We start from the raw sequence: 12,023 nt of genomic DNA on the forward strand, positions 1-12,023 counted from the left end.
AGTGATTGGATATGGAGGGGTTTACAGGAGCTCCAGACAAATCCCATGTTGGACGCTAACCCACTGGTGCAAGCTGATTTCTTCTTAAAGGGGAAGAAAGAATTTTCTCCCTCCCTTTCCCCCACCCCCTTGACAGGTGACGTGTGATCAGGAGGGTTGCATCTTAATTCTTTGAGGTAAGACTCAGTTGATAAGAGTGCCTCTTCCTCTGCCCTTGGCGGTTATTATCCTGGTTCGCTCTTAGTGTATAACCCCTGCCTCCTTACTCGTGGTACACCTGCTGCAGTTGTTAGTATGACGGATGTTGTTCAGGGGTGTGGTTGGTGCTGCACCCTTATACTGCTGCGTACAAATGGAGCCCCTTGTGAATGGAGTATGAAGAGCTCCCATACTTTTGGCTATTTATGTACCTTTTTAAATTTGATCTAGTGTTAGCATTTAGTCTACCAGGAGGCTGAAGAAGTGTTTGTCATCAAATGGTATATTTGCTACAGCACCTCTGGCTTAAAACCAATGATACAGTGCTATGAGTGGTGGCTTAAGATGACTGAGGTGTTTACCTCTCTCGCAACCGTATCGCCATCCAATGCACATTTTATTGTGCATTGGGGATGATTTTGCTCTCCAATATGGTTTCCTTCCCCCTCTTCCTAAATTGTTCAGGGGGGAGTTGTAATAAAAGTTCCATCTCCTCCCACTGGGCCATATTGTACCATAAGAATATGCCCACAGAATTGGCAACCCGCCAAACTAAGGTGGCTCCCAACTCTTGCCTACAGCAACTATTCTCTTGCTCTATTTACTTGGTGGGAGGAGCATTCCCTGTGGCTTTGCAGCAGCTCATTTATGGGCAGTGTGCACTAACAGAGAGTTTGAAGGGAACATGCCCCTTAATGCATTATGAGTCTAAGGGAGACGGTTTAAGCTTTTTGTTTCACTCTAGGAGTAACCACCCAGGTCCTTACAGGCTATCTCTGAAGGTGTCTACACGGGCCGTAAGCATCCTTTTTAGCATTGGGAGAATATGCATGAAGCGTTCTGACTTTGAGGAAGACTACTTCTTCGTTGAGACACCATCAGAGATGGTATCCATGTCTACCTTCTGGTATGATGATGCCCTTTGTATCACTTCATAATGTGCCCGTATCATCTGGGGGAGAGGCCACAAGTGGGAGTGGCAAAAAGCGTGGGCTAAAATAATGTACAGAAATTAAATAGGAAAGAAATTCATACCGGTAAACTTCAATACAACATCGAGACAGCAGTTTTGTAATTAGGCACAACCTGTTACAATATAGTCTCAGAACAAGACTGATATGTGACAGGACTATTGGATCCTTAAGTTTCCCTCTCGACACAGCTTTCCTTGCACTGTATGGTCTTGCCCCTTTTTTTTAATCATACCGTCCCAAATGAGTTAGGCTCTTCTTAGTGACACTTGGAAAATATGTTTTTTCCACTTATGTCAAAACACTCTAAGCTTTGTTAGTTTATCAGATTTCAAGACCAATAAAATAGGCTAACTTGTTAGTTAATTTATTAATAATATTTATGATGGCCTTATTGGGTTTAGAAAGTAAGCAATTGATGTATGGTTAATTATATTATTCGTTGGAGGAAAATAACATTGGTAACATGGCAACCACCTAAGCCATTAAAATGTGGATCCACACCAAGTAACCAAGCATTGAGAAGCCAACACACAACATAAAATGAAGTTGTCTGCAAAAATGTTTACAAGTCGACAACACAGCAACAGTTGTTTTACCTAGTTAATCCTATTTTACATCCATGGGTTTTCTTTCCAATAGTGTTTTTACAATTGTTTATCCTGTGCACTGGACCTCTCTACTGTTTTCTTGCAGCAAATATAGCAGAGCAGAGCTCAAGAAACGTAAATATCAAAACACGTTTTTAGGATTGTTTATCAGACACATAAATGGAGCAATGTAAAGAAAGCTAAATATTACTATAGAAAGGCAAACTTACGCTTCCAGATATTTTATCCAGCTCGCTCATGGCCTCATGTATAGCAGCTTCTAAATGGTTATTCAGCTTCCCACACCTAAGATGAACAATCATATTATAAATGAAATTTCACAGGCACACACACATTTCATAAATGATAAATGTTAATTTGTTTGCCAAATTAAAAAAGACAGTATTTGATGACCGATTTTGCATGTTTAAGAAAAAAAACAAATATATTGTAGCATTCAAAAATACACACCCAATAATAAAGTATTTTAAACTCTAATTCAGATTAATATGTTATTTGACCAGTTCCCTGGACTTATTTGCAGATCAACCTATTGACTGAAAAGCAGTACTAAAGATACCAACTCTTGTTTCATGTAAAAGAATAACTTTTTGAACTAGCCACCTATGAGCTGGGATACCTTGGAAAAGTACAGTCAGAGTTGGCAGATAGCATAATTATATTTCCGCTGTACGCAACATTTAAAAAAAACTTTTGACCACTGAAGTCCCCTCCAAATACCATTCAAACTCACCAGAGGTCTAGAATAGAAGAGCAAGCAAGGAGTTACTGTAAAAGAAGAAATAACAGAAATAACTTTGAAGGACTTCTTTGCCAAACTTAAATGTTTCATTTTGGTGACTCCAAGCTGATTTGCCATCCCAAGCCTTGAATGAAGAAATACTTTTTTTTCAGCACAAAATAAAATAAAAATGTAAGTACAGAAGTACGCAAGTCCCATTTGCTGTATGCATGAATGAACCTCCAGATCTCCATTCTTACTCTTCCCAAAATGAATAACTTGTTTTTATTTTCCTTAAAAAATGCATACCACCCTTCTGTTATCTTCAAGGACTGCAAATAAAAGTCATTCATAATTTTAATTTAAAGTCCTATCAGGGTTGGGAAGGAACATGTCACTTGCCAGTTATACATTTGTTTGAGGCATATAGGGGGTTATTCTAACTTTGGAGGAGTGTTAATCCGTCCCAAAAGTGACGGTAAAGTGACGGATATACCCCCAGCCGTATTACGAGTTCCATAGGATATAATGGACTCTTAATACGGCTGGTGGTAAATCCGTCACTTTTCTGTCACTTTTGGGACGGATTAACACCTCCTCCAAAGTTAGAATAACCCCCATAGTGTTGTAGATTCACATGCTATAGATACTCCTGCCATCTAGTGTTGGGCTTGGGTGTGTACAACTTGTTTTTCTGCAAAGAAAGTCTTTCGAGTCACGAGGTGTAGTGACTCCTCCCTTCAGCAGTATTGTGCATGAACATCAGCTCCATATTCAGATTGTTTTTCCCATCCAGCAGTTATAAGATAAAGAGGATCGCGAAACAGAGACGTTCATGTAATTTAAAAAAAAAGAATAAAATGGTGTGCTACGTGCAAGGACTTCCAAGGAGGAGGGTGGCATACGTGAATCTACAGCACTATGTGCCACGAACAGATGTGCACAGGGTAACATATTCCGTTTCTAGCATGTGTAGCTGTAGATCCACATCCTATGGATATATTAGAAAGCAGTTTCCCCTGTAAATTTGTGGTTAGCCACGGGATGTTGCAGAACATTGGAAAAGTGTACGTATCACAGCTTGCCCTGCTTAGGCTAGCTGTTTTGCTAGAAAGTCCACACAGTAGTATTTAGTAAAAGTGTGTGGTGTTGCCCAAGGAGCAACTTTACAAATTCCTGCAGCTGGGAAGTCCCCTAAATTGCCACTTTAGCTGTTTTTGACAGACAGATTTTATTGATTTTCCAGAAAAGGTACATAGTAGAACATATCTGTTGGACCTGGCCCTTTTTGCAGGGTCATTCCCAAACATTTTGCCTTCCTACTCCTATTTTTCTGACACTCTTTTTTGGCTTTAGGACTCTAGCACTGATCACCAGTGATAAAGTGCTCAAAGTGCATGTGGTCTCCCTTCTAAACTTGGTAAGACTGGGTTACACCCGATTGGCTTACTTAATTTACACGCAAGTCCCTTGTAAAGTGGTATACCATACACCCAGGGCCTGTAAACTAAATGCTGCTAGTGGGCCTGCAGCACATATTACACCATCCACAGAAGTAGCCTTTCACAAACATGTCTTAGGCCTGCCACTGCAGGGCCTGTGTGCACAGTTCACTACCACACTGACTTGGAAAATCAAACTACTTGCCAAGGCCTACACTCTTTTTTTTTACTACACCTAAGTCCCAGCGAAGGTGGGCCCTAGATAGCTCTATGGGCAGGGTGCTGTGTATGTAAAAGGTAGGGCATACGTCTTTATGTACTACATGTCCTAGTAGTGATAAACAGCCTATTTAGTTTCTCACTACTGTGAGCACTGCTGCTCTCATAGGATTGCACTGGAAATGCCCTGACATATGTCCAAGTGGTATCTTCTGATTTATGAGGAATAGTGTAGGCATGTTTAGTATGTCTGGAACGGTAGTGAGAAATACTGCTTATTGGTGTAGGTGGATTTTTTATTATCATGTAGAAATGTCACTTTTAGAAAGTAGGCATTTCTCTGTGCTTATAACTAGTGCTTTTGAAGCTTGACTCTAATCCACGTCTGGGGTAGAGTGACAGCTGGGCTTTTTGCATACTTTTCAGACAGCCAGAACACCAGGAGAGTGGAGGTATACTGAGTGGTCTTCCTTGGATGGGAGATGTAGAGGGGGGGCACACATATATCTGTAAAGGCTGTGCCCTGGCCTCACAGAAAGGACTTGTTTTTCCATTACTGATGTCTAGAGCCAGTGTTGGAGGAGAAGGGGACAATCCTAGAACAGGTTGGTGCTGGTTTGGAACCCCATGTCCACCTTTGTGGATGCTGGGCATAAGGGCTTGTTCCACATGTAAAAATAAAAGAACGGAAGAAGGTCAGAGACACTGCGTGGACATGCCAAAGGAATCTGTTATGCTGCTATGATGAATCATCATCAGACCTGAACTCCTGTGGCACTGACCTGTGGCCTAGTGGGTCACAAGGAGGACTGTTGCTTTGCCCCAATGACCCTGATGTGCTGAGCCACTGCTTGCTCTACTTTCCCTTGGACCTTCCCCAGTGATCACCAGGGGTAGTGTGGTGTGACCCCCCCGCATTCTTTTGGCCTTGGCGCTGGTTTGTGAGTCACAGGCGGATTGCCTCTGTTGCCCTTCTGGTGAACGTGGAGAGTGCTCTAGGGGCAGCAGGATGAGAGGAGCTCTTTATTTTCTGCAAAGTGTGACAGCGTGTTCATGACGTCCCACGATGTAGGAGAGGTCACGAGGAAGTCATGGATTCAGCTCAGACATGCGCACTCTCTGTAGTGCCTCCGGGGCACAAACAAACATTCACTTTTGTGACCATTCACCACCGCAACTCAGGCTAGAAGAAAGAAAGGGCCAACCCTTCACCATAGTGCGTGCCCCGTGGCGAGGCTCGAGTGTTGTCTTCCAGGAGGAAGCGTGGGCTGGGCGCTCCTCTTTGTGTTGTTTGGTGGTTTGTGGAGCGGACATAGGAGACGGCCGCAGCACCCTAAAGGACTGATGTTCTCCTGCATGCAGGGAGGAAACCAGTGAGGTCCCCCCATGGGGATTGGAGAAGGGCTGTTGGGCCGGAGGCAGTTGCGATGGAACACACAGGACGTTCTAGTCCTTTACTTTCTACTGAATGATATTGTTTGAAATGGGGTTTGTGGTTGGTTTGAGTATGTACCTCAGCCAGGCAGAAACCGCAACTCTTGTAAGGGCAAGGGAGCTACACAACCAAGATAACCCCTGCTCTCCCCCTTGGTAGCTTGGCATGAGCAGTCAGGCTTATCCTGGAGGCAATGTTTAAAGCATTTGCACAACACACACAACACTAGTGACCCAATAAGTACACCACAAATGAAATGTCACAACAAGTTATATAAAAATTAACTGTATTGCACAAAACAACATTAGACCAAACACGGCATGTATCACTATTACCCTGCTACACAAGCAGTTGTCAGAACATCACACTAGTTACTGGTACTCTGTGGCAGCAAGCAGTAGTCAGGTAAATATATAGGTTACCACTATTCTGCAACACAAGCAGTAGTCAGGTCATCATTATCACCAAAAATGCACATGTCCGAATAAACATATTATAAGAAATGCCAAGAAGTCATCATAAAAGCACATAAATTGAAACATTCCCATCTAGCACACGTCAGGGGAAAAACAAGATTGAAGGAACATTACTACATAAGTCATCGCTTAGAGGTACCACATACCCTCCATAATAGCTGTAGCACCAACCAACCTCGTAACAACCTAATTATAGTGCACATGTACATCTATTAAGGGTCAGGTGGTCATTTGCGCATCGACCACAGGTTCAAAAAGTCCTGCACACCTACAGTACGTAATAGAGTACTCCAACAGCCATCAAGTGACACTGGAGGAGCTGGGCCTGCAAGCAGAGCTATGATAATCCTAGTTCTGTCTGTTCTCCCCGCGGCCCTTTGGCGAGGTTCTGCTCCACAGCTCCTGCAGCAGGGGAAGCCTCTGTCGAGTGCTTCCCCTGTAATACCATGCGCACCCACGCACACAACAGAGGCACACGGAATGGGGGTTTGAGGGGTGGGGGGGATGGGGGGGAGGGGGGGAGTTGTGTTAAAGCCCTCCTCCAGTCTAGGGCAGAGTGACCGCTCCACTTGGTGCATACTTTCCAGACAGCCATCACACAGGAGGGGCTGGGTGTGACAGATGAGGCAGCTCCATACTGATAGTCTTCCTAGGCTGGGGAGAGGGATGGTCGGTCACACCTTACATGTGAATAGGCTGTGTCTTTCCCTCACACAATGGACCGATTACCTCCTACTGAAGTCTGGAGACAGGGCTGGTTTGAAAGGGTGTGCCACACTTTTAAAAGTCCTTTGAAGTGCCCCCTGAGATCAAAGACAAAATGAGTATAAGTATAGGGGTAGTTCCTCATGTTTGTGGACACTGATGGACCAGGAACCAGATGCTGCTGGAGGGGGACTGTTATGGGACAAGGAACATACACTGGGACTGCCCTGCTGCTGGACTGACTGTGACCAGCTAGGTTACAATAAGGACTACCACTAGACTCCAAAGACCCTGATGTGCTGGCAGAGTGCTTGCCCCTCCCCTGGGTTCTACAGTTGCCCCAGGGGCTGGATGGTGTGCCCACTTGCCCCCCCCTCCTGTTTTACAACTGCAGCAGGTGAAGAGATATTTGTGTCAGTGCTACTACAGTGCATGAAGGGCGCTTCCTGATTCCCTGGTTCAGCATGTGAAGAGTGCTTCATGTTTCCCTACCCCAGTGCGTGGAGGCCCCTGGAGTCAGCATGGGTGCCCCAATTCCCCCCCCCCCCCCCAACCGACAGTCTTGTTCCCATGACCAAGAGGGGCCGGAAAGAAGGAGAAAAGGACTGCAGGTGTACACACACCCTCCGGTGCCCCCGATGCACAGACAGGCCCCCACTTGTGAGGTGATTCACCACATGGCCTGGGCCGCATTCCGAAGACGTCTCTCATGGGGAGGAAGTGAGAGGGAAGCCATCTTTGAGCCTGCAGCAGCCCGCCTCTCAGGTCTGAGGAGAGGTGTGGGCGGGCCGGGCCCCACGGAGGTCAGGTAGCTGCTGCACTACCTTGGCAGCAGCCATTCTTGAGAAGGAAGCAGCCTTTAGGAAAGCTGCCTTGATCAGGTGGCAGCTGCGGCGGAGACTCACAGGCCGTCCCCTTTCTAAACGCTGCATGCAGGGAAGCCTTCCTGCTGACAAAGGTGTGTGGGTCTTTCTCCCTCCTGCCCACAGGTGAAGTGTCTTGGTTGTTTTAGGGGAGGTTTCTCGCAGGATGGGATGGAAACCTCAACAGAAGCACCGTCCCTATGAGGATAATTCCAGTGGCCCTCACAGAACGGCTAGCAGGATGGGAAGGGGATCTTCACTTGAGGTCCCATTCCTGCTGAGCCCCCTTGGTTTGAGTACTGCATTACCCATAAGAAACGCACAGGAGCACCGCGTTCTCAGTTGCTGAGGTGACCCTCACTGAGTTAGGTGTTCCAGGGATTTAGGGTGATGTGGGAAAGAGTCCCCTGCCTTCTTTCTTACATACTGCATTGTTCTGTCCCAAAACTGGTTTATGTAGTGCTTCTTCTGAAAAGAGCACAGCTATCATTTCAGGAAGTGTAAACTTTGCACAGTAATGTTTTGTTTATGAGACCTGCCACATGAAGAGATCTCTTAAGCTTGCACTATAAAGATGATCTGACAACTGCTTGCTAGCAGGGTATTATTGATCTATCTCGTTTGGGTCTGCAGTTTATGTTTATGCAATACAGTTTATTTTTATATAGCTTGTTGGGAAGACTTTTTAGGTATATTTATTGTGTCACTAGTGTGAGTGTGTTGTGCAAATGCTTTACAAATTGCCTCTGGGATAAGCCTGACTGCTCATGCCAAGATACCAAAGGTGTGAGCAGGGGTTATCTTAGGTGGGTAACTCTCTTGCCCTGACAAGAGTGGTGGGTTATGCCTGGCTGGGGTGCCTACTCCAGCCAACCAGAAACCCAATTTCTAACATGAGAACAACCCATCTAGAGATGGTTCTCTTTTTCACTGCCCGACCTTTCTTTGCACTCTCATAACCCCAAAAGAGTTGAGCATCCACCCGGAACTCTTTGGTACGATTAAGGTAGAACACCAACATTTTTTTTGGGCCCAGGACGGTGGAGTCTCCTCTTCCTTAGAAGAATGTGGGGGTGCATAAAAAGGTAAGCAAGGTGATGGACTGGCCTACATGAAAGGGCATGACCACTTTTGGTAAAAATGAAGCCCTAATGCGTAAAACCACCTTGTCTTCGATGATAAGGCCTGCAGCTCACTCACTTTGCGGGCAGAAGTGATGGCCACAAGGAAGACTATTTTTAAAATGAGAAGCCTGAGCAGACAGTTATGAAGTGGCTCAAAAGGGGCACACATTAGAAAAATAAGAACCAGATTCACATCCGACTGGGGCATTATGAATGGTGAAGGAGGGAACATATGGGTAAGACCCTACTGATAGGAGATATAAACAAGAAAGGTTGGTCAAGTAATCTCAGAAAGCCAGATACAGAAGACAAATAACCTTTGAGGGTGCCCAAAGCACAGCCTCTTCTGGGAAAAAGAAAGTATAAACAATAGTACCTTAGATAGAGGGGGGAAAAAAGAGGCTCAACTGACTTGTCTGTGCACCATGCCACAAATGAGTTCCATTGAAAGGTGTATAGCATTTTGGTGAAGGGACGTCTGGCTGCCAAGATAAAGTTACAGACTTCGGACAGAAGGTCAAAAGCTGTCAACTGCTGATGTTCAATCTCCACGCAAGAAAGTGGAGGCTGTACAAGTTTGAGTGGAGAACCGTCCGCTTTTGCTGAAACAGAACTGATCAGAGGATCGATGGCCATGCTCAACTGCTCGGGATAGCAGAATCTTCATGCCCGACCGGAGCCACCAGGCTCACTTGGGCCTGGTTGTTCATGATCTTTTCGAAAACTCTGGGCAGAAGTGATATAGGCAGAAAGGCGTACAGGAGGCATGAGTTCCAATTGAGACGAAAAGCATCACCGAGCAAGTGCTGCCTTGGAAACTACCATGTGCAAAACAGCTGACAGTGCACGTTATCTGCGGAGGCAAACAGATCTAACCAAGGCTCTCTCCACCTCCGAATGGAGACGCCATTCGTGTACCACCAGGCAGTGTCCGCTGTGTCATTTAGAGAGCCGCCAGGTGTAGAACCACCAGGGAAATGCTCTGATGTTCCGCCATGTCCAAATGCGCAAGACCTCCTGCGAAAGGGTCCATGACCCCACCCAACTCTGCATGGTACGGTACGACATGGCAGTGGTGTTGTCCATTAACACCTACACTACTTTCCTTTGAGAGAGGGAAGGAATGCTTTCAATGCTAGTCTGATTGCTCTGAGCTCCAAAAGACTGATGTGGAGCCTGGACTCCGCTGTAGACTAGATGCGTCTGATATCTGCCTCTCCCATGTGGCTGCTCCATCCCAGGGGTGACGCATCTGTCGCTTCTATCAGATCTGGTTGGAGAAGGGAGAGGGATCTGCCTCTGACTCAATCGCAGTTCAAAAGCCACCACTGCAGATCTCGTGCAGTTCCCTCTGAGATCTGGACCAAGTCAGAGAGATTCTCCATAAGCCATCTGGGATGTGTCACCAGCAGGATGCAGGAGACCATGAGGCCCAGCAGTCTCAGAGTCATTCTCACCGAAATCCAGGATAGAGGCTGAAACATCAGTATCATAGCATGAATATCCTGGACTCCCCGCTTGGAGGATAGGCCCGAAACTGCACTGTGCCAAGAAAAACTAAGATGAAAGGGAGTGTTTGAGAGGGAGTCAGGTGTGACTTTGGCACATTCATAGTGATCCCTAGCAAATGCAGAAGGTTCGCCATGGTCCGGAAATGGGAGACGACAGTCTGGGGCGAGCCCGCCTTCAACAGCCAGTCCTTGAGGTAGGGGAAGACAAACTCCTGGCCTGCTCAGATGAGCCGCGACCACCGCCACCACACTGGTTAACACTGAGAGGTGCTAGTAAGACTGAAGGGGAGCAAGGTAAACTGAAATTGCTCGTGGCCTACTGTGAAAAACAAGTAACGTCTGTGGGCAGGTAGGACGGGACTATGGAAATATGCGTCCTGCAAGTCCAACGCTACCATCAAGTCTCCTGGGTCCAGGGCATATAGGACCTGAACCAGAGTGAGCATTTTGAACTTCTTCTTTAGGAAGAGATTGAGGGACCAGAGGTCTAGGATATGGCAGAGGCCCTTATCCATTTTTGGCACCAGAAAGTAGCGGTAATAACAACCACAACCTACTTCTGGCACAGGGACCCTCTCTATGGCTCCCTTGGCCAAAAGAGCCATAACTTCCTTGCCGAGAAGTACCAAGTGATCCTCCATCATTAAATCATAGAATGGTGGCATGGATGGAGGGGTAGTCTTGAATGGGAGGGAGTAGCCCCTTCTGACTATTTTCAAAACCCACCTGTCTGATATGATATGATGGATTGCCAGTTGGGAAGGTGATGGCAAATCCTGCCTCAGACTGTCTCTAATGGGGAAGCGTCAGACTAGAAAGGTTTGGGAGATGCAGCAGGAGGGGTGGTAAACTGGGCAGACCACTGGCTCCCTGATCCCAGAGGATGCTGGATCCCACGGCACATGCCACAGAGAGGCTAGACAGCAAGCGCACATGGTGGCTGAAGTGAAACGAACAAGGCAGTTCGCAGCCCAGGATCTCGGCCTCTCTTCGCTCCACCAAGGAGTAGGACACTCCCTCCTCTGTAGCCACGGTAGGGGGAGAAAGCATGTCAGTGTCAGGGGAAGTGTCCAGTCCACTGGCTTCACAAAGGTCCGTAGGGCAGTCCATAGGGCCTTCAAGCGGGTATTCTAAAGGGTGCAGCAACCCCTCCCAATCCGCACCGTAACCCAACCCAAAAGTCTAAGGGTCAGACTCCGACAAAGGGGGCAAGGTCCTTGCTGAAGTCTGAATTGACGTCACTCCGGCTCCATGTCAGTATCAGGAATGAGGATGGGGTCAACACCGACCGTGTGCACTGGTGGCATTAGGATTGTTGACATTGGAACTGTCCCCGGAGAAGGTCGGGATGACACAACCGACGCCGGTTCGGATCCGATCCCGGGGTGCCCCCAGGAGCCGAGGCCGCAGGTGCGGAACCTGAGGGGGCCCCTGCGGACTCTACTGGGTCCAAAGGCACTTTGGTGGAGTTGGGTGTGCCCAAATATGAGGTGCATGGCCTTATAGAACTCAGTGTTGAGCAGGTGTGGCTCTGGCTCCAGGAAACTCGGGGAGGCGCAGCGCCGACCCAAGAAGCAGGCTCCAAGGACAGAGGCCTACAGCGATGACATTCCTTTTCCTGCGTCGCATCAGCCAATGGACAATTCTTCTTCAACGTCTTCTTATGCCTTGACTTATCTGATCGTCCCGAGGACTTGGAGCAGGACAATAAAGAATGGGGGCTCCGTGACCGTTCTCGGGACCTTCC

The 12,023-nt window shown here is 47.0% G+C and overlaps 1 protein-coding gene across 4 annotated transcripts in view; it reads right to left on the reverse strand.

Annotated features, from left to right (window-relative positions):
• The window catches only part of MBD5 (methyl-CpG binding domain protein 5), a 368,139-nt gene that overhangs the window by 29,871 nt on the left and 326,245 nt on the right, over nt 1-12,023 (reverse strand). For all 4 annotated transcript variants that reach the window (XM_069225228.1, XM_069225227.1, XM_069225226.1 and 1 more), the window contains one exon: nt 1,990-2,065. In XM_069225228.1, coding sequence (XP_069081329.1) covers nt 1,990-2,065 — 76 coding nt within the window. The remainder of the gene's footprint in view (nt 1-1,989; nt 2,066-12,023) is intronic.

This window comes from Pleurodeles waltl, chromosome 3_1 (genome assembly GCF_031143425.1).
Source record: "Pleurodeles waltl isolate 20211129_DDA chromosome 3_1, aPleWal1.hap1.20221129, whole genome shotgun sequence".
NCBI classification, from domain to species: domain Eukaryota; kingdom Metazoa; phylum Chordata; class Amphibia; order Caudata; family Salamandridae; genus Pleurodeles; species Pleurodeles waltl.